The following is a 23480-nucleotide window of genomic DNA, read 5'->3' as shown; positions in this document are numbered from 1 at the left end:
CTTGGAAAGTACTTTTAGAGGTGGAGGTGAGAGAAAGAGAAAGCTGGCAGAGACAAAACCAAATGCGGCTGGCGCCGCAGCTCACTAGGCTAACCCTCTGCCTGCGGCACTGGCACCCCGGGTTCTAGTCCCGGTTGGGGCGCTGGATTCTGTCCCGGTTGTTCCTCTTCCAGTCCAGCTCTCTGCGGTGGCCCAGGAAGGCAGTGGAGGATGGCCCAGGTCCTTGGGCCCTGCACCCCAATGGGAGACCAGGAGGAAGCACCTGGCTCCTGGCTTCGGATCGGCGCAGCACACTGGCTGCAACACGCCCGCCGTTGCGGCCACTTGGAGGGTGAACCAACAGAAAAAGGAAGACCTTTCTCTTTCACTGTCTAACTCTGCCTGTCAAAAAACAAAACAAAACAAAACAAAAAAACCAAATGCATTTATGGCGGCAGAAAAGTAAATCGTGTATTTGAAGATTATTGCATAGTTGAGCTTGTCTAGACGTGATGACAAGTTTCCTACCTAGCAGTCATTGATCTCAAATGAAACTGAACCCCAGGAATAATATGCTACATTTTGTAAGTGCATTTTTAAAAAATTAGAAGTATCAGGTTTAGACCCTTTATTTTGGAAGATATATCTGTTATTGTTTAGATATCTGAGACTAAAGCTGGGAAACCCATTTGGAAAACTTGGTTCAGGAGAAAATTCATGTAAGGTGGGAGGGGCAGTAGGAATTATAAGAGGTGGGGGAGATTTACCAGGCCTTAGTAACTAATTTTATATGAGAGGCAAGAGGCATGAGAAAAGGGGGAAGGTTGCTAACATACTGAGCACTTTTCCTGAGACAGTTTTTGCTAAATACTTCGTAGAAAACTATGGTGCAGCAAAATTAATTTTCTGTGCAGGTAAATCTAGAAAATCACTATAGCTGCATTTACAGTATTTGATGAAGTTTTAAGTGTTGCACAACATCTTTGCTGAATGTCCCAACACTTTCCTAAGTTGTGTGATTTGCTAGAATGACTCACAAGCTTCAATAGCAGATTATACTCATGAATAAGCTTTATTATAGCAAAGCAGAAAGAACAAAATAAAAATATGAAAAATATGCATCATAGATAAAGTCCATAGAGGTCTAGTATAGGCTTCCTTGCAGATCCCTTCTTCTTCCTGCCATATAGGAACTATAGGGACATGTGTGGAATATCTCTGATTAGGGAAGCCTATGCTAGTCTTGGGGACTGAGGCTATTTTTTTATGGTAAGCTGGAGGGAAGGGGGGACAGGTCATGTAGGCTTTTTCTGCTAGCTAAAACTGGGACCATCAATAACAAACCTGAGAACCTAATCTGGCATAGTTCATTGCTCCAGGTGTATGTAACAAAATTATCAGACACTAACAATGAATCCTCTAAGGGCCAACTTTGCAGTTTGGCCGAGGGTCTATCATGGTTCTCTTGGAGATATTCCAAGAATAAGGCAAGCAAACCCACTAGGTTACCTCTTTCCTCACACCAATGTTTGTATGTTCTGTGTCATTTGTTAGATTAGTTTATGTATTTATAAAAATGTAAAATATGATAATATATTTTATTAAATTTCTGCTTTCTAGAACTCAGTTTCATAGAAATGAATAAGAAAGTGTCTACTTTCAGGAATCTTAAAGTCATAGTGTAATGAGTACAAATCAATGGTGTTAGTATAGACAAGACAGTGATTAAATGTAAGGACCTCCTTGGTAAGAGACTCTTTCTGGAGGAAGAACATCTAACTGAGTCAAATCTGCTATATTAAGATTTATTCAACATATTTACTCTAGTTACTAGTTCTTTAAATTTTTTTTATTTGACACAGAGAGAGAGAGAGAGAGAGAGACAGAGAGGACAGAGAGAAAGGTCTTCCTTCCATTGGTTCACTCCCCAAATGGCCGCTATGGCCGGCGCTGCACCGATCTGAAGCCAGGAGCCAGGTGCTTCTTCCTGGTCTCCCACATGGGTGCAAGCACTTGGGTTTCCCAAGCACTTCGGCCATCCTCCACTGCCCTCCTGGGCCACAGCAGAGAGCTGGACTGGAAGAGGAGCAACCGGGACTAGAACCCGGTGCCCATATGGGATGCTGGTGCCACAGGCAGAGGATTAACCAAGTGAGCCATGGCGCCAGCCCAAGTTACTAGTTTTTTAAAACAAGTTTTATAAAAAGTAATTATTCATTCACTTATTTAACAAGTATTTGATAATTGCTTATACTAGATACTGTTGGGTTTTTTGATATCAGTGAATAGGACAAAACTCATGTTTTTATGGGGTGTTAATATTTAGTTGTTTTGCTTTGTTATAAGTAAGTGGGGGGGGGGGGCGGTGCTGTGGTGTAGCGGGTAAAGCCACCGCCTGCAGTGCTGGCATCCCATATGGGCACCAGTTCAAGACCCAGCTGCTCTGTTTCCGATCCAGCTCTCTGCTATGGCCTGGGAAAGCAGTAGAAGATGACCCAAGTCCTTAGGCCCTTGCACCCACATGGCTCCTGGCTCCTGGCTTTGGGTCAGTGCAGCTCTGACCATTGCTGCCATCTGGAGAGTGAACTAGCAGATGGAAGACCTCTCTCTCTCTTTCTCTCTCTCTCTCTCTCTCTCTCTCTCTCTCTCTCTCTGGATCAGTGCAGCTCTGACCATTGCTGCCATCTAGAGAGTGAACTAGCAGATGGAAGACCTCTCTCTCTCTCTCTCTCTCTCTCTCTCTCTGCCTTTCCTTCTCTCTGTGTAACTCTGACTTTCAAATAAATATAAATCTTAAAAAAATAAGTAAATAGAGGGGAAGTAGGCATTTAGCTTTCCAGTTGACACTGGTTAAGATGTGTGCAAACCATAGTGAAGTACCTGGTTTCAATACCCTGCTCTGTCTCCTGACTGCAGCATCCTGCTAATGTACACCCTGGGAGGCAGCGGTAATGGGCCAAGTATTTGGGTCTCTGCCACCTATGTGACAGACTTGGATTGAATTCCCAGTTTCCAGCTTTGTCCCAGCCCAGCCACAACCGTGGCAAACATTTGGAGGAGTGAAACAGTGGATGGGAGCTTGCTGCTGTCTCCCTCACCCTTGCCCTCACCCTTGCCCTCGCCCTCCTTCCCCTAATGAAAAAGAGATTGAAAAGTAAGTAGAGGATGCAAGATAGCCTTTGCTATGTTTTGTGAAAGAGCTAAAATGATTATGTTTGTTTAATAGTAGATAGTCTTAAAATCTTCATGAAGATTATTAGATTAAAATAATAAAAGAGAGCCAAAAAAATCTAATTTTATTTCCTTGTATACAGTAAAAATATCTCTAGAAAGAAAGGTCAAATTTATTAAGTTGTCATTACCTAAAGTTTTTATTGAACATGAGAATATGTACCAAAAAGATAAGTTCTTGTTCATCTTTATGTCATCATTGATAACAATACTTTTCCTTCCTTAGTGGACGGTGAACTGTACACATTTGGAGAATGTGAGAATGGGAAGTTAGGTCTCCCTGAGGAGCTGCTGATCAATCACAAAACTCCCCAGCTGGTGACTAGAATTCCTGAGAAGGTGATCCAGGTGGCTTGTGGTGGAGGACACACTGTGGTTCTCACGGGTATGTGTAGAGCCTATTGCTCTGTTCCCTGATTTCTGTGGTGGCTAATGACATCCTTAAAATTTTTTATTTTTTTAAGATTATTTTTAAGATTTAGAAATATACCAGGGTATTCGAATTCAATCCCATCGAGGTGGCATGTACCAATGCCATCTCACTAGTCCCAGTGATCAATTTCTGTTCACAATTGATCGTAATGATAGGACTAAGAACCAAAGGGATCACATAAACAAGAATAGTGTCTGCAAATACTAGCTGATAGAATCAAAAAGGGAGAGAATGATCCAACATGGGAAGTGAGATACACAGCAGACCCATAGAATGGCAAATGTCCTAACAGCACTCTGGCCTCATAATCAGCCCTTAAGGCATGCAGATCCGGCTGAAATGCCCATGAGAGTATTTCAGGCATGGAAAGCCAAGACACTCTGGGGGAAAAAAAAACCTAAATGAAAGATCTCCACGAGTGAGATCCCAGTGGAAAGAATGGGTCATCAAAGAAGGAGGTACCTTTCTCTGAAGGGAGGAGAGAACTTCCACTTTGACCATGGCCTTGCCTAAAAATGATCAGAGTCAGTGAACTCAGGGGGCTTCCATAGCCTTGGCAGCTCATGACAAGAGCCTAGGGTGATTACTGATGCCATAAACAAGAGTGTCAATTTGTTAAGTCAACAACAGGAGTCACTGTGCACTTACTCCTCATGTAGGATCTTTGTCCTTAGTGTGCTGTACATTGAGATTTAATGCTATAACTAGTACTCAAACAGTATTTTTCACTTTATGTTTCTGTGTGGGAGCAAACTATTGAAATCTTTACTTAATGTATGCTAAACTGATTTTCTGTATATAAAGAGAATAGAAAATGAATCTTGATGTGAATGGAAGGGGAGAGGGAGTGGATAAGGGGAGGGTTGCGGGTTGGAGGGACGTTATGGGGGGGAAGCCATTGTAATCCATATTCTGTACTTTGGAAATTTATATTCATTAAATAAAAGTTAAAAAAACATAAATAAAAATAAAAATATAATATTTGTTATAAAAAAAAAAAGAAAAGCAGAGTGTGGAGAGACAGAGACAGAGAAATCTTGCATCTGCTGTTTCACTCCCTAATGGCCACAACAGCCAGGGCTAGGCCAGGCTGAAGCCAGAAGCCTGGAACTCTATCCAGGTCTCCCACCTGGATGGCAGGGCCCTCAGTACTTGAGCTGTCTGCTGCTGCTTTCCCAAGCACGTTAGCAGGGAGCTGGAGTGGAAACAGGGCAGTTGGGACTTTGAACTGGGATGCCGGTGTCACAGGCAGTGACTTAACCCATTTCACCGCAATGGTGGCTGGCCCTGCTAATGACATTTTTAATGACCTTTTTATTGTGATAAGAACATTTAACGTAAGGTCTACCCTCTTAATGGATTTTTAAGTGTATGGTATACTATTGTTATATGCTGTTTATATGAGCACAATGTTTTACATCAGGTCTCTAAAACTTGTCCTATATGACAGAAACTTTATTCTTGTTGTACAGTAATGCTCTCTCCCTCACAACTTCACCCCTGACGACCACCATTTTATTCTTAGCTTCTGTGAGTTTGACACTTTTAGATACTTTATGTGAGTTGGCCTTGCATCTTTTTCATCCCTATAGTTAATACATATTTCTGGCCTATGAAAAAGTTTTTTTATGAAGGAAAAAAAATTGATTGTTGAATTGTTTTTGCTAACATGATTGACATTTCCATGACTTTAATATCTTTAATGGCAGCAAATAACATAGTGTCTAGTTCATTTTTAAGGACAAATAATTGTCTTCCTCATGTTTATGTATTCCATTATGTATTACTTATCTGTTCCTTGACTTCCCATTTTAGTCCCAGTCATGCTTACTGAATTTTGGTTTCCTAGAATTAAAATTTCCAAATGGAATCTTTTCCAAGTTAGAAATAATTTTTTTCAAAGGCTGCATTCTAAATTTGGAAATAATTGTGAGTTATGATGTTTTGAAATCATTGTTGACAAAATTAATTTTCATATAATTTCAAAAAGATTTATTCTAGAAATTAATCTTCATAAATTAAAAATTCATAGTATAGGCAGGGATGAAATTTATTTTTTATGTGCCAGATATTTTCTCTAGTTTATGGAAATATTGTAGAAATAGGTTACTATTCTATATTCTATTCTATATATTCTAATAGGTGAGTCAAAGTTATTCTGAATGATTCAAATATTGATTGTTTAATAATGTCATTCACCAATACATTATAAATTATTTTCACATAAAGTGAGCAATAAGGGGCACAATGGTTAACCTCAATTGCAAAAATCATGGCATGGGTCTTATTTTACCTTTTATACATAACCAGAAAAGAAATTGTTATAAATAAGCAACTAGTATGATAGAAGATGCTTAAGTTTGGGGACTACTTGAAATGTTCCTATAACTACCAGCTATACTCAAAAAGCATCAGTTGTCATTAAATTAATTCCTTTTACTACCTCAAATGAATTATAATTGTGTGCCTTTTCATTTTTCTGTTCAGTGAAAAATTTATACCTCACTATTAAATATTCTTAATACAGGTATTTTTTCAGTGACACTTAACTTCCATTATAAAAGGTTGAATGTACAGTTTTTCTAGATATGGTGGTGACAGTGTCCACTTCCGTGTAATCTTGTATTTGGCCCTTTCCTTTCAGAGACAATTGTGTATACATTTGGACTCGGGCAGTTTGGTCAGCTGGGTCTTGGCACTTTTATTTTTGAAACTTCAGAACCCAAAGCCATCGAATATATTAAAGATCACAAAATAAGTTCTATTTCCTGTGGAGAAAATCACACAGCTTTGATAACAGGTATGGGTTAGAATTTATTTTATGTATTTGTGGAACTGGGTACATTTTGTTACAAAAGTCATAACATATGGGCTGAATGTATCTAAGTCAAGGAATTAATGACTGAGAAAAATGGAATTCCTTGTAAACATTCCAAAGTATAAACTTGTAAATGCCTTTTATTGTTTTAATTAAGTTTTTTAGATTCATTTTTATTTATTTGAAAGGCACAGTTAGAGAGAAAGAGGTAGAAACAGATCTTCCATCAGCTGGCTCATTCTCTAGATGGCTGCAACTGCTAGGGCTGGACCAGACCGAAGCTAGGAGCCAGCAGCTTCTTCTAGGTCTCCCACATAGGTGCAGGGCACCAAGCACTTGGGCCATTTTCCACTGCTTTCCCAGGCACATTAACAGGGAGTGGGGTTGGAAGTGGAGCCGCCAGAACTGAAACTGGCACCCAAAAGGGATGTCGACATTGCAGGGGCAGCTTTACCTGCTATGCCACTACACCAGCCCCTTTAATTCAACTTAAAGTAAGTGTTAATGGTCCAAAGATTTAGAACTTCAAAATAGGCCATGTTTTCAGAATTAAAGCCATAATACTATATTTTTAGAGAAATCTGGAATCCTTTTGAAACTGTAACAGTTTGAAGCTCTTAACTCTACTCAGGCCATAGGGGAGAATCCCACAAGAAAGAATTTATTTTAAAACATTGTTCATGTTCAATTTGACAGTGACATTCAAGATGAGTAAATTATGATGCTTTTGCCACCAGGAGATGTTTTCAAAAATGACTCATCCTTTCTGTTTCCAGAATGAGACAGAGAAAGGCGCCTCAAAGACCTTCTCTCTGTGGATACCTTCTCTCTGTGGCTTCTGTATTCACGGAGATGTTTCTTTGGACCTACTTCTCAGCTTCAGAAACTGGTGCTGCTAATAATGTAGGACTTTATGGAGAGTCTGTCCTAAAGTGATTCAGTCATGCTCATCTCATGCCTGTCACCCCTTTGGCTTCAGGCATATTGGCTGTTTTTCAGCTTCTTAACCATGTTTTCTCTTGATTGAGAGCCCTCTTGTGTATGCCCTTCTATGTACTGCTAACTCTCTATAGAAAATTCTTTGCTCTCATCTTCTTGCTGCTGAATCTTACCCACCCTTTAAGTTTCAGTTTGAAAGCCTTCCTTAATCCCAGACTGGAGGAACATCTCCCTCATCTGTGTCCATGTGGGCACCCATTACTTCTGCTCCTGTGGCACTTACCCCAGCTGAGATGGAGAGTATAAAAGAAGGGCTTGAAACAAGAAATGAAGGTTCAGAATAGCTTCTATGGCAGTGGTAAAAAAGGGTTGACTGGAGAGAAGTAATGAGGTTACTCATCATCATTGTGAGACCAGCCATGGACAGTACCCGGATATTAGTATGGGGACTAATCAGCATGGTTAGTTTATGACCTTTTCTTTGCAGGTGTTTCATAGCTCAGCAGCCGAATTAATAAAAAGACAGATTTTTCTAAGCCAGTAGTTCTCTACCAGTGGCAATTTTGTCCTCTTAGGAGACACATGCCATATCTGGAGACATTTATAATTATCACAACTGCAGAGGGGGGTTATTCTACTGGCACATAGTGAGTAGAGGCCAGGGATGCTGCTAAAAATTCTACAATGCAAATGATAGAGCACACATCCAGAAATTATCTGACTCCAAATGTGAGCAGTGCCAAGGTTGAGAAATGAATCTGTCAAAGATCTGAGAAAAGGGATTGACGCTGTGGTGCTGTGGGTTAAGCTGCTCTCTGCAACACCTAGGTATCCCATAAGGATGCCAGATCGAGTCTTGACTGCTCCACTTTCTTTTGTGTGTATGTGTGTGTGTGTGTGTGTGTTTAAAGATTTATTTATTTGATAGGCAGAGTTACAGAGAGGCAGAGGCAGAGAGAGAGAGAGTCTTCCATCTGCTGGTTTACGTCCCAAATGGCCACCGCAGCCAGAGCTGGGCTGATCCGAAGCCAGGAGCCAGGAGCTTCTTCTGGGTCTCCCCTGGGGGCACAGGGGCCCAAGGACTTTGACCATCTTCCACTGCTTTCCTAGGCTGTAGCAGAGAGCTAGATCGGAAGAGGAACAGCCGAGACTCGAACTGGCACCCACATGGGATGCTGGCACCACTGGCGGCACCTTTACCTGCTATGCCATAGCACTGGCCCTGCTCCACTTTGAATCCAGCTCCCTGCTAACTTGACTGGGAAAACAATGGAAGATGACCCAAGTGCTTGGGTCCCTGCACCCTTGTGGAAGACCAAATGTAGCTCCTGGCTCCTGGCTTTGGCCTGGTACAATCCTGGCTGTTGTGGCCATTTGGGGAGTGAATGAGCAGATGAAAGATTCTATCTCTCTCTCTCTCTCTCTCTGCCTCTCCCTCTCTCTCTGCCTTTCAAATAAGTGAAATAAATCTTGGAAAAAAAAAACCTTAGAAAACAAGAAACTATATGCATTAGGATGTCAGGAATCAGAATATAAGTATCTCCTTTGCCTTGAGAATATGGTGTGTACCACAAAATCTCATAATGTATTGCTGCTGCTCCGTATAGTACTTTGCACAAAAGGGCTTCAATTTCACAGACCACCAAAGATTAGTGATTTTTTGTCAGAGTACTATTATATAATATTATATGCAGAACCAGAGAGCCCATAGAGAGTGTGGAAAGATCAGTGGATCATTAGTAAATTCAGTGCAGAATTTGAGGGGAAAATTATAATTGTGGTATAACATATATTGTATACAAAGAAATCCATGCAAGTAACACTTTTATAATTCTCTTCATTTTTTGCATTTTAGAACTAGGCCGTATGTATACTTTTGGAGATGGCCGATATGGAAAATTAGGACTTGGACTAGAGAATTTTACTAATCAATTCGTTCCTACTTTGTGCTGTGATTTTTTGAGATTTATGATTCAGTTGGTAAGGGGATTGCATTTCCCTGTTTATATTTTCATATTGCTTTATTTGTCTTTTAATATTTCATAGAAAATAAGTATTTTTATGTTTGTATGAAAGAATGTCATGGATATATCTAATAAATATACTAAAAATCCAGACGTCAGACATTTTACTACTTAAAAATATGTCCCTTTCCTAACTTTCTTCCTTAACCCATTATACCCCATCATCCTATCTATATGGCACCTTTAAAGACCAAATTTGAACAGTACTTACCACTTATGGTAACTTTGAAATAAATACTTTATCATTGAAATATTCAAATAATTGAAAACTTGGGACTTAATGGGTTCAACACCTTTCTGTCCAAATTTTGATTAATCTGCTTTGTTCTCCTATGTCTCTTTAAAGCCTGGACTATGCCTATACCCTTTGTATCTTGTGTATTACCCAACAGATCTTCCTTACTTGCTATAGTTTTCAGTAAATAATTGTGGAGCTAAATGTTACTTGGTTAAATCCTACACATGAGAAAAATATGACAATACAGTTTTGAGAATATATTTCATTGGCTAAATGTTTGGATAAGAATATATGACTTCAGTGTTACATCACCATTGGGCATCATGTATCTATTGTTTCTAATAACTTTTGCCAGTTAAGAATGATAGATTTGTGAAAATTGTTTACTTGGGAATGGTAATTTCACTTAAACTTTGTTATTCAAAGATTCATTGTCTCTTAATATAAAACACAACCATTTAATGAAAGCCTGTTATACACAAGATGCTGGACTAAGTATTAGGAATGTAAAGTAGTCAGTGATTAAAAAATGATCAAGTCATCATTTATTTATGGGGACAATAATTTTTAAAAAGACATATGCAAAGATACATACAAATTTTAAATTTGAAAAGTTATTAGGAGAGGTGCTAGAATTGGTATATTGAAAATACTGTGTTATGTGTGTGTGTGTGTGTGTGTGTGTGTGTATAGAGAGAGTGTGGAGGTTGGGGGAAAGGAAGGGAGGGACAGCAAGTCAGTCAATCTAGGAAGTCTACCATTAAATAAACGTCTTGTGGCTGATAACTAAAAATATTTTTGTGTTTGAGGAAAATGTTGATTAACCTTGCTGTGAATTTGTGTTGCAGGTTGCTTGTGGTGGATGCCACATGGTAATTTTTGCTACTCCGCGACTTGGTTCGGCAAATGAATTTGTGTCAGATGAACCAAATTATTCTTACTTTCCTTTATCATCTTCTCTACATGTCAGAGATTGGATCTCAAGTAGTGTACTACATAGAAACTTATCAGCACGTGTGCGTCGAAGAGAGCGGGTACATTTGTGGCCTATTCTATATAATACTGTTGTCTACCACTGTAAAGAAAGCTTGAAGAAAATTCTGTTTTGTTTTTAAATCAACGAAGAGTATTTTCAGACAAAATTGCTAATAAAATATTTAGAATTGAGGGCTTTTAAACTTTAATGTGAATTCAGGGTTAAGCTCTTAAAGACACAAATTAGCAAATTCAAATGATCTTGAAAAAAACATTTGCTTGTAGACAACAGTACTATAACAAAATGTACTTTATAGACCATTCTTAACAACTCAGACTGAATGCTGAATTGTCTTTTCAATTATATGTGAGTTAACTTCTTTAACTTGTTATATCCTAAGAACACTTAACATAAGATCTAACACGTAACATATTTTTACATATGCAGTTCAATATTGCTAGCTATAGGATAGGTACCATATTATGTTTTACAGATGTTTACAGCATAACCATCTTATAGAATGCCACATTGTTTTATTTCATCTTTACACCTCATGAGCAATGGGAAATTAGAATATAAACAATGAAACATGGAAAACAAAGCAATAAAGACTTTGAGGGATGGAATTTCTCTCTCAATTAAATTTAGAGATTCTCCTGTGTTTCAAATTGTTGTTTCCATGACATATTTTTTTTAAAATTCCAGATAATATCCAAAGGAGACATTCCTTTTTTGAAAATTAAAGTAAGTTCTAAAGACATATTCCTTTTGAATTAATATGTTTAAGTCTGGCTTTTTATTATGAAAAAAATATGTGTGTGGAAAGGTTTAGAAATATCCCATCTGTGTTTTAAAGTTGTTTGTTTATATCTCATGATTAATTTTCTATTTTTCAGGGAAGGCAAAGAAAATGCAAATATACTTTTTCCCTATTATGTGAAGAGCAGGCTTTCAAACTGACAATTTAGAGCAACTAAGTGATAGAAACAACAGAATAAAACATTTCTGAGCCCTTGGGAATCATTAAGAAGTGAATGTTGTGGGATGTTAGAAAACTTTGAAGTCTTCTAAATATTTTAAGTTTATGCCAATATCAAACATATAACATCATTTGACCATTTATTTAACCTTCTTGTTTTAAAGGAGAGATCCCCAGATTGTATTCAAATGATGCAAACAGTACATCCAATAGAAGAGACTGACCCTGCATCTGGTAGTTTTCCCGTGAGTTTAGTTCCTTTCCATTTATCTCAGAATAACCAACCAGCGCAAACCAGATCTGGAAGGGGTGAGCCAAAGTTGCCAGGTAATATTTTCTGTTCTGCCTGCTCTCAGGAGATAAAAATATGCTTGCTATTCCTACTGTTTTCATGTTTTTCTTAAGATGTTTTCTCCAGTTAATTAAATTGTTCTTTCTCTAGTTAGAGCCTGACATCTCTCATTTGACTCGAAATCCTGGAATACCCTTCCATAAAGAAACCACAATCAGGCCTGCGCCGTGGCTCACTAGGCTAATCCTCCGCTTTGCAGCACCGGCACCCTGGGTTCTAGTCCCGGTCGGGGCGCCGGATTCTGTCCCGGTTGCCCCTCTTCCAGGCCAGCTCTCTGCTGTGGCCCGGGAGTGCAGTGGAGGATGGCCCAAGTCCTTGGGCCCTGCACCCCATGGGAGACCAGGAGAAGCATCTGGCTCCTGCCTGCGGATCAGCGCGATGCGCCGGCCGCGGTGGCCATTGGAGGGTGAACCAACAGTAAAAGGAAGACCTTTCTCTCTGTCTCTCTCTCTCACTGTCCACTCTGCCTGTCAAAAAAAAAAAAAAAGAAACCACAATTAGTGACCTTAAGAGTACTATAAAACCACAGAAATATGTCATTATAGAGCAATGGATAGGTTACGTAGCACCTTCCCCTAGATTATCTTCTCTAAAACCAGAAGCAACTCCATGAAATAGAAGGGAATTATACTCTTCATTTTACAGATGAAAAAAAGCAAGGCTTTCTCATAGAGTGTATAGCATAACAATTAAAATCATGGGGTATGGATGTCAGCTCTGACATTTACTATGTGACTAACTTTGAGAAAGTTACTTAATCTCTAGAAGCCTCAGTTTCCTTCTCTTTGAAATGAGTATAATATTGTCTATATCTGATAGTGATTGTGAGGATTAAATGAGATCAGACATATAAAATATAATTGCCTCTCCATATCTGTGCTTTCCATATCTATGGACTTAACCAATCTCAGAAAAAGAGTATTTAGAAAAATTGCATCTGTACTGAACATGTACTGACTTTTTTTCTTATCATTCTTCCCTAAATAATATAGCATATAAACTATTTACATAGCATTTATACTTTAATGGATATTATAATTAACGAGAGATTAGAGTATTCTGGATCATAGCATAGGTTATAATCAAATACTACACCTGTTTATATAAAGGACTTGAGCATCTGCAGTGGGGTCCTAGAACTAATCCCTGTGGAAACTAAGGGATGACTGTAATTAGCATTGAGCCTATCACCTCTAGAAATCTATTAATAAACAATTATGGTTAGTATTAACTCCTTGACTTCACAGCTTATTAGATATAGATTTTATGTTTTCAATGGTATTCCGAGCTCCTTTGCTGTTTTATACCACCTCTTCTAAATTTTGTGTACGGACATTTGTGTATCTTTGGAATGTCTACGTGTTACTGCAGGGCATGTGCTTAGATAGTACACATGGGGCAAGAAACCAGGACTGGGAAATCAGTATAAGCAACAGATTTGGAATTAAGAAGATAAATCCTGGCATCTGGCATTAGGGATTAAGAACCATGGCACAGATAATTTTAGTATCTTTTAGATCAGGAACTTAAGCAAAAAGTTGAGGCTTCAAAGGATTGGGAGCTTAGGCAAGACTTGTGGACCATGGAGATAGAATTTTAACTGTAACTAGGACTTTAATAAGCTATTCTCCCATATCTGACCCACAGATTTTGTGTATTTCCATTTGAAATAAGAGTCAGTGTCTAATGGTGCTATTCAGCCCTGGACATGGTAAAAATAGTAGATTATGGCAAGCAGTGTGTATAAGGAAAAGAGAAGTTTATGGTTGAGGAGTGTTGTTTTCCACTTTAAGAGACTTAATGTGAAGATATAAAAATGTTTATAGATAGATCAAAAGGAAAAGCTATCCCTTACTGGATTATTAGCTAAAACTCTGTTAATAAAAAGTATTTAAAAAGTTGTATTCAACATATGATCTATTTTGAAACTTGTATTCAACATATGATTTATTTTGAAGCTTGTATGCAGCATATGATGTGACTTTTTCTAAATAATTTTCAGACTTTAGTCTTTATAATGAAGAAAAGGGATCAGGGTAGGCCTTGCTGAGAATGTGTCTTATCAGGTAAAACATAAATGGTAAGAAGGAAATATCCACACAAAGTGAGAAAATAGACATTCCAGGCAAAGGAAATAATACAGGCAAAAGTTTGTAGTCTGTTTATAAGAAAAAGAAAGATTACCAGTGGGGCTAGAAAGTGAGGGGAAAGGCAAGAAAAGATTATGCTGGAGAGGGAGAATCTGAAAAATTATTCCTAGGTTTATAAGCAATGAGAGGCCTACTATATTTGAATATTTCCCTTAAGTGCAATAGAAAACAAAGGATTCTAAGCAGTGGACTGATGTAGTCCAGTCCAATTGGCATTTTAAAATAATCACTTTTGCCTCCAAGTAGATTGTAGGAAGGCCAGACTAGAGGTAGGAAAAATACTTGTGAGCCTTTTGGAAAGGATGACACCATGTGGACCAAGGTGTTTGTAATGCAGATAGAGAGACAGGGGTATATTTCAAACACATTTTAGACGTAGACTCAGGTGGACTTGCTGAATTTATTTAATGGATTATAAATAGATATGAAATAAAGAAAGAAATCAAAGATGATTCCTAAGTAAGAGGATGGTTGACAGGTTTGCGAAAGAAATTTAAGATCTGAGTCTGAGATCACTGTGAGACATCAAAGTGAAAGTAAAGTATCATTCAGGCAGTTGAAATTGCAGGCTTAAAGTTCAGAAGAGAGCTCTGGAACGACACAGCTAAATTTGGGAACTGTCAACACAGAGAGAGTATTTAAAATCCGTGGAAGTTGGGGGTCAATATTGTGGCGCAGCAGGTTAAGCTACCACTTGCGACACCAGTGTCCCATGTCAGAGGCTGGTTCAAGGCCCAGCAACTCTGCTTCTGATCCAGCTTCCTGTAATTGCACCTGGGAAGACAGAGGAAGATAACTCAAGTGCTTGGTCCCCTGCCACCAATGTGTGAGACTCAGGTGGAAGCCCCTGGCTTCGGCCTGGTTCAGCCCTGGCTGTTGTGACCATTTGGGGAATGAACCAGCAGATTGGAGCTCTCTCTGTCTCTGTCTCTGTCTCTGTCTCTCTGACACTGTGCCTTTCGAATAAATAGATGAATGTATAAAAAAACTACCGAGGTTGTTAAATAACCTGTTAGAGAGTAGGGTCCAAAGAGAAGAATATCCAGCATGTTGTCCTGTGTACATCTACCGAGAACAGGAGGAATAGCCACCCAAGAATCCATACTTGCTTCATCGACCAGTAAGATAGGAGGGAAATTGGAAGAGAGTGTCATGAATGGAAAGTATTGCTCCAGGATCAGATAGAAAGCTCATTTGGTATCATGGACATTGTTGATGATCCTGCAGAGGAAGATTAGAAGCCAGAGTATTAAAAAAATGTATGAATAGAGAATGTGAAAGAAGAGATAGGCTGTTTAAATGATTGTTTTGCATATTTGATCATGAAGTAGAACAGATAACTGGCCTGGCAGCTAAAAGGAGCTGTGGGGTCAATGTGAATTATTTTAAATATTTATTTATTTGAAAGACAAAGTTACAGAGAGGCAGAGGCAGAGAAAGAGAGAGGTCTTCCATCTGCTGGTTCACTCCCCAAATGTTCGCAACAGCTGAAGCTGCACAAATCTGAAGAAAGGAGCCAGGAGCTTCTTCTGGGTCTTCCACGTGGGTGCAGGGGCCCAAGGATTTGGGCTATCTTCTACTGCTTTCCCAGGCCATAGCAGAGAGCTAGATCGGAAGTGGAGCAGCCAGGACTTGAACCGGTGTCCATATGGGATGCTGTCACTGCAGGCAGCGGCTTTATCTGCTACGCCACAGTGCCGGCCCCAATGGGAATTTTTGAAGCACATTTTATCCTAGTAGAGATGTAGCAGTAGTCCAGGAGAGCTTGATAGCATAAGAGGATAGAACCAAAGGTGCAAAAATCTCCCAAAAGACAGGAGGGGCTAGTATTCAGAAAAGACTCTGGTAACAGAAAAGACACATCCTACATTTTATTTTATTTTTTAAATTGTTTTTAGAAAGCTTTTGTTTAATAAATAGATATTTCATAGGTACAGCTTTTGGAATATAGCAGTTCTTACCCCTATACCTGCTGTCTCACCCTCACTCCTGTCCTACTGCCTACTCGCTCATCCATCCCATTCTTCATTAAGATTCATTTTTAATTATCTATATATACAGAAGATCAATTCTATACTAAGATTTCAACAGTTTGTACCCACACAGACACACAAAGTATAAAGTACTGTTTGAAGACCTGTTTTACTGTTAATTCTCATAGTACAACTCATTAAGGACATAGGTCTTACATGGGGAGCAAGTGCACAGTGACTCCTGCTGTTGATTTAACAATTGACACTCTTATTTATGACATCAGTAATCACCTGAGGCTCTTCTCATGAACTTCCAAGGCTATGAAAGCCTCTTGAGTCCACAACCTCCGACCTTATTTAGACAAGGCCATAGTCAAAGTGGAAATTTTCTCCTCCCTTCAGAGAAAGGTACCTCCTTCTTTGATGGCCCCTTCTTTCCACTGGGATCTCACAGAGATCTTTCAAGTAGGTCATTTTTTGCTGTATTTCAAGCTTTCCATGCCTGAAGTGCTCTCATGGGCTTTTAAGCCAGATCTGAATGCCTTAACAGCTGATTCTGAGGCCAGAGTGCTGTTAGGGCATTAGTCATTGTATGAGTCTGCTGTGTGTCCTGCTTCCCATGTTGGACCATTCTCTCCTTTTTAATTCTATCAGTTGTTATTAGCAGACACTTGGTCTTATGTATGTGATCCCCTTGACTCTTAATCCTATCTTTATGATCAGTTATGAACTTAAACTGATCACTTTAACTAGTAAGATGGCATTGGTACCTGCTAACTTAATGGGATTTCGAATCCCATGGCAAGTTTTTAGCTTTACCCTTAGGGGTAAGTCTGAGGGAATGTGATCAACTGTACAACTCCTCCCTCTCTTATTCCCATTCTTATTTTTAACAGGGATCAATTTTCAATTGGGTTTAAACAACTGAGAATAATTCTGTGTTTAATAAAGAGTTCAACCAATGGTATTAAGTAGAAAAAGAAAATACTAAAAAGAATAAAATAGTAAGCTGTTCCTCAACAGTCAGGTCAAGGGCTGATTAAGTCATTGCTTCTCATAGTGTCAATTTCACTTCTACAGGTTTCCTTTTAGATGCTCAGTTAGTTGTCACCGATCAGGGAGAACATATGATATTTGTCCCTTTGAGACTGGCTTATTTCACTCAGAATGATGTTTTCCATATTTCTCCATTATGTTGCTAATGACTGGATTTCATTATTTTTACTGCTGTGTAGTATTCCATAGAGTACATATCCCATAATTTCTTTATCCAGTCTTCCGTTGGCGGGCATTTAGGTTGATTCCCTGTCTTAGCTATTGTGAATTGAGCTGCAATAAACATTGAGGTGCAGATAGCTCTATTGTTTGCCAATTTAATTTCCCTTGGGTAAATTCAAGGAGCGGGATGGCTGGGTCGTATGGTAGGGCTATATTCAGATTTCTGAGGTATCTCCAAACTGTCTTCCATAGTGGCTTTACAAGTTTGCATTCCTACCAACAGTGGATTAGTGTGCCTTTTTCTCCACATCCTCACCAGCATCTGTTGTTTGTTGATTTCTGTATGAAAGTCATTCTAACAGGTGAGGTGAAACATCATTGTGGTTTTGATTAGCATTTCCTTGATGGCTAGTGATCCTGAACGTATTTTCATGCGTCTGTTGGCCGTTTGGATTTTCTCTTTTGAAAAATGTCTGTTTAAGACCTTGGCCCATCTCTTGAGAGTCCACCTCTTGAGAGGGTTGTTTGTTTTGTTGTGGTGGAGTTTCTTGATCACTTTGTAGATTATGATTATTAATCCTTTATCAGTTGCATAATTTGCAAATATTTTCTTCCATTCTGTCGGTTGCCTCTTCACTTTCCTGTTTCTTTTGCTGTGCAGAAACTTCTCAATTTGATGTAATCCCAGTGTTATTTTTGGCTTTGGCTGCTTGTGTCTCTGAGGTCTTTTCCAAGAAGTCTTTGTCTGTGCCCATATCTTGCAGGTTTTCTCCAATGTTCTCTAATAATTTGATGATGTCATGTTGTAGATTTAGGTCTTTAATCCATGTTGAGTGGATTTTTGTGTAAGGTGTAAGGTAGGGGGCCGGTGCCGTGGCTCAATAGGCTAATCCTCTGCCTGCGGCGCCAGCACACTGGGTTCTAGTTCCAGTTGGGGCGCCGGATTCTGTCCTAGTTGCCCCTCTTCTGGCCAGCTCTCTGCTGTGGCCCAGGAGTGCAGTGGTGGATGGCCCAAGTCCTTGGGCCCTGCACCCGCATGGGAGACCAGGAAAAGCACCTGGCTCCTGGCTTCGGATCAGCACGGTGCTCCGGCCGCAGCGTGCTGGCCGCGGCAGCCATTGGAGGGTGAACCAACAGCAAAAGGAAGACCTTTCTCTGTGTATCTCTCTCACTGTCCACTCTGCCTGTCAAAAAAAAAAAAAAGGTGTAAGGTAGGGGTCTTGCTTCATACTTCTGCATATGGAAATCCAGTTTTCCCAGCACCATTTGTTGAATAGACTGTCCTTGCTCCAGGAATTGGTTTTAGATCCTTGATCAAATATAAGTTTGTTGTAGATGTTTGGATTGATTTCTGGTGTTTCTATTCTGTTCCATTGGTCTATCCATCTGTTTCTGTACCAATACCAGTCTGTTTTGATTATAACTGCCCTGTGGTATGTCTTGAAATCTGGTATTGTGATGCGTCCAGCTCTGTTTTTGTTGTATAAGATTGCTTTAGCTATTTGGGGTCTCCTGTGCCTCCATATGAATTTCATCATCATTTTTTCCTATCTGAGAAGAATGTCTTTGGTATTTTGATTGGTATCACATTGAATCTGTAATTTGCTTTTGGAAGAAAGGGCATTTTGATGATATTGATTCTTCCAATCCATGAGCATGGAAGATTTTTCCATTTTTTTGTATCTTCTTCTATTCCTTTCTTTAAAGTTTCGTAATTCTCATCATAGAGATCTTTGACAACCTTGGTTAAGTTTATTCCAAGGTATTTTTTTGTGGCCATTTTGAATGGGATTGATCTTAGAAGTTCTTTCTCAGCCATGGCATTGTCTGTATATGCAAAGGCTGTTGATTTTTGTGTATTTATTTTTTATCATGCTACTTTACCAAATTCTTCTGAGTTCCAATAGTCTCTTAGTGGAGTTTTTGGATCCCCTATATAAAGTATCATGTCATCTGAAAATATGGATAGTTTGATTTCTTCCTTCCCAGTTTGTATCCCATTGATTTCTTTTTCTTGCCTAATGGCTCTGGCTAAAACTTCCAGTACTATATTGAATAGCAATGGTGAGAGTGGGCATCCCTGTCTGGTACCGGATCTCAGTGGAAATGCTTCCAACTTTTCACCATTCAGTAGGATGTTGGCTGTGGGTTTTTCATAAATTGCCTTGATTGTGTTGAAGAATGTTTCTTCTATACCCAATTTGCTTAGCTTTTTCATCATGAAAGGGTGTTGTATTTTATCAAATGATTTCTCTGCATTTATTGAGATAATAACTGTTCAGCAGTTCATAATGTGCTATATCACATTGATTGATTTGCAAATGTTGAACCATCGCTGCATACCATGGAAAAATTCCGATTGGTCTGGGTGGATGATCTCTCTGATGTGTTGTTGGATTCTGTTAGCTAGAATTTTGTTGAGGATTTTTGCATCTATGTTCATCAGGGAAATTGGTCTGTAATTCTCTTTCTCTGTTGTGTCTTTTTCAGGGTTAGGAATTAAGGTGATGCTGGCTGCAAAAAAATAATTTGGGAGGATTGCCTCTCTTTCAATTGTTTAGAATAACTTGAGAAGAATTGGAGTTAGTTCTTTAAATGTCTAGTAGAATTCAACAGTGAATCCATGCGGTCCTGGGCTTTTCTTGATTGGGAAGGCCTGATTCAATTTCCATCTTTGTTATGGGTCTATTTAGGTTTTCTGTGTCTTCATAGCTCAATTTAGGTAGGTTGTGTGTGTCTAGGAATCTGTTTCTGCTAGGTTTCCCAGTTTGTTGGCATACAACTCTTTGTAGTGATTTCTGATGACTCTTTTTATTTCTATGGTGTCTGTTGTTACATTCCCCTTTTCATCTTTAATTTTATTGATTGGGTCTTCTCTCTCCTTTTTTTGGTTAGTTGTGCCAATGTTGTGTCAATTTTGTTTATTTTTTCAAAAAACCAGCTCTTTGTCTTGCTGATTTTTCAAATTCAGTTTTGGTTATTTCTTCTCTAATTTTAATTATTTCTTTTCTCCTATTAGTTTTGGGTTTGGTTTGCTGTAGTTTTTCTATATCCTTGAGATGCATTGATAGCTCATTTATTTGGTGCCTTTCCAATTTCTTGATGTAGGCACCTATTACCATAAATTTTTCTCTTAACATCGCTTTTACTGTATCCCATAACTTTTGATATGTTGTGTTGTCATCTTCATTTGTTTCCAAAAGTTTTTGATTTCTTTTTTGATTTCTTCTGTGACCCAATGTTCATTCAGGAGATGTTATTCAGTCTCCATGTGTTTGCATATACTCCAGTGATTCCTGAGTTGCTGATTTCCAGCTTCTTTCCATTGTGGTCTGAGAAGATGCATGGTATGATTTCGATTTTTTTGAATTTGCTGAGAATAGTTTTATGGCCTGTTATGTGGTCAATCCTAGAGAAAGTTCCATGTACTGATGAGAAGAGTGTGTATTTTGAACCTGTAGGATGAAAAGTTCTGTAGATATCTGTTAGGTCCTTTTGGTCAATAGTGTCGATTAAATCTGCTGTTTCCTTGTTGATTTTCTGACTTCTTGATCTGTCCATTGCTGAAAGTGGATTATTGAAGTCCCCCAATACTATTGTATTGGAGTCTAAGTCTCCCTTTAAGTCCCTTAACATATCTTTTAAATAGCCAGGTGTCTTGTAATTAGATGCATATACATTTATAATAGTTACATCTTCCTGTTGAATTGGTCCCTTAATCATTATATAATGAATGCCCTTCTTTGTCTCTTTTAATAGTTTTTGTGTTAAAGTCTATTTTGTCTGATGTTAAGATGACTACACCAGTTCTTTCTTTGGTTTCTGTTGGCATGGAATATCTTTTTCCATCCTTTCACTTTCAGTCTGGGTGCATCTTTGATGGTGAGATGTGTTTACAGGCAGCAAACAGATGGATTGTTTTTTAATCCATTTAGCCAGTCTATCTTTTAACTGGGGACTTGAGGCAATTTACATTCAAGGTGACTATTGATAAGTAATAACTTTGCTCTGCCATTTCGAAAAATATTGCTAATATATACTTTGAACTTCCTTTGATCTTTTACTGAAAGATTTTCTTCCTTTACCTTCTTTTTTAGTGATAACCATGTTTCTGCATGCAACGCATCCTTAAGCATCTTTTGCAGAGCTGGACAAGTGGTGCCAAATTCTTTCAATTTCTGTTTGTTATACAAGGTCTTTATTTCACCCTTCATTCACACATAAGAGCTTTGCAGGGTATAATATTCTGGGATGACAGTTTTTTTCTCTTGAGACTTGGACTATATCTAATCATTCTCTCCTAGCCTGTAGGGTTTCTGATGAGAAATCCGCTGTGAGTCTAATTGGAGATCCTCTGAAAGTACCCTGGCATTTCTCTCGTGCACATTTTAGAATCTTCTCTTTATGTTTCACTGTGGTGAGTTTGATTACAATGTGTCGTGGCGAGGTCACATCTATTGGGAATTTTGTGTGTTTCCTGTACTTGGATGTCCTTTTCTTTCTCTAAACCTGGGAAGTTTTCTGCTATTATTTCACTTAGGCCTTCTAGTCATTTCTCTGTCTCCATGCCTTCAGGAACTCCTAGAACCCGTATGTTGGTTTTTTGTATATTATCCTGAAGATTCCCAACAGTGCTTTTTAGTTTTCTAATTTCTTCTTCTTATCTTTGGTTTGACTGTATACTTTCCTGTGTTTTGTCTTCTAAGTCCAATATTCTCTCTTCTGCTTCACTAATTTTATTTTTAAGGCTCTCCACTGTGTTTTTTATTTCTTCTATTGAATTCTTTATTTCATTTTGATTTCTCTTTAAGATCTCAATTTCATGTTATATTGAATTCTTCATTTCATTTTGATTCCTCTTTAAGATCTCAATTTCATGGGAGAATTTTTTTTTGACAAGCAGAGTTAGAGAGACAGAGAGAAAGGTCTTTCTTTCCGTTGGTTCACCCTCCAAATGGCCGCTACGGCTGGCGCACTGCACTGATCCAAAACCAGGAGCCAGGTGCTTCCTCCTGGTCTCCCGTGCGAATGCAGGGCCCAAGTACTTGGGCCATCCTCCACTGCCTTCCCAGGCCACAGCAGAGAGCTAGACTGGATGAGGAGCAACCGGGACAGAATCCAGTGCCCCAGGGAGAAATTTTCTTTCATGTCCTGCAAAGATTTCAGTAGTTCATGCATTTGCTTTTGATTACTTCTGTGTAATCTTATAATTAATTTTTTGAGTTCCATTTCTTACATTTCTTCTATCTCATCGTCTTCACAATCTAGTATTGTAGTGTCATATTCTTTTGGGGGCATCATATTGTCTTCCTTATTCTTGTTTCTTGGATTGCTGCGTTTGTTATTCGGTATTTGTGGAAATACCCGTTGGTTTGTTCTTCTCCCCCACCCCCCCACTGTGGCAGCTTTTATTGTAATACTATGACTCTGTGGATAAGTGGAATGTCTGCTTTCAGTGAATCTCTAGAGGCTTGTAGTGGGTGTGGCCAGAGAACTCTGTTCAGTTCTCCAGGTTAAGGATGTGCCTAAGGTGACACACCCAGGTTTGGCATGGTAAAACTTCTCTTTCTCTCTCTCTCCCTTTTTTTTTTATCAGAAGGGAGGTATATTATGCTCAGCTGAGGTCCTCTCCTCAATGGAGACCAGTGTCTGAGCGCTAGTCCCAGTGTGTATAATATTCATACACTCTGTCCCGAGGACTACACAAAGGATCTGTGCATTCTCCAGTGTAAGTTCAGATTCCCCAGCAATGTCTCTCACCAGGTAACCAGGAACCCGTGGCTAATGGTGTCTCCCACAGAGACTGCTCAAAGTCCCAGACACACCATGAGTCCTCCCACATATCTTCTGTTTTTTTCACAGTCCTGGTTCAGCAGCTTCACACAGTCACAAGCTCCTAGCCCCCTGTTAGTTCTCCCCACCAGAGTCAGGAGTCTCCGCTCAGCTGTATGCCGGGTGCAGAGACGAGCTGGCACAGCTGTTATGTATGTCCAAAATGTCGCCCACTCTATCGACTTGTTACAGTACGCTGTTGTAAAGTGATTGGGGGCTGGCGCCGTGGCTCAATAGGCTAATCCTCCTCCTTGCTGCGCCGGCACACCGGGTTCTAGTCCCGGTCGGGGCGCCGGATTCTGTCCCGGTTGCCCCTCTTCCAGTCCAGCTCTCTGCTG

At 39.2% G+C, this 23480-nt stretch overlaps 1 protein-coding gene across 11 annotated transcripts in view; it reads left to right on the top strand.

Moving 5' to 3' along the window:
• The window catches only part of RPGR (retinitis pigmentosa GTPase regulator), a 65935-nt gene that overhangs the window by 17635 nt on the left and 24820 nt on the right, over positions 1–23480 (top strand). For 6 of the 11 annotated variants that reach the window (XM_070066549.2, XM_070066546.2, XM_070066544.2 and 3 more), the window contains exons 7-12: positions 3437–3595; positions 6288–6443; positions 9256–9380; positions 10511–10696; positions 11344–11382; positions 11782–11944. In XM_070066549.2, coding sequence (XP_069922650.1) covers positions 3437–3595; positions 6288–6443; positions 9256–9380; positions 10511–10696; positions 11344–11382; positions 11782–11944 — 828 coding nt within the window. The remainder of the gene's footprint in view (positions 1–3436; positions 3596–6287; positions 6444–9255; positions 9381–10510; positions 10697–11343; positions 11383–11781; positions 11945–23480) is intronic. The other 5 variants (XM_070066548.2, XM_070066547.2, XM_070066545.2 and 2 more) reach the window with 1 other exon arrangement.

The sequence above is a fragment of the Oryctolagus cuniculus genome, chromosome X, assembly GCF_051225735.1.
Source record: "Oryctolagus cuniculus isolate XC-2025 breed Fujian yellow rabbit chromosome X, ASM5122573v1, whole genome shotgun sequence".
NCBI lineage: Eukaryota > Metazoa > Chordata > Mammalia > Lagomorpha > Leporidae > Oryctolagus > Oryctolagus cuniculus.
Note: the sequence above shows the minus strand (reverse complement) of the source record. Positions and strands in the feature narration are given on the sequence as shown.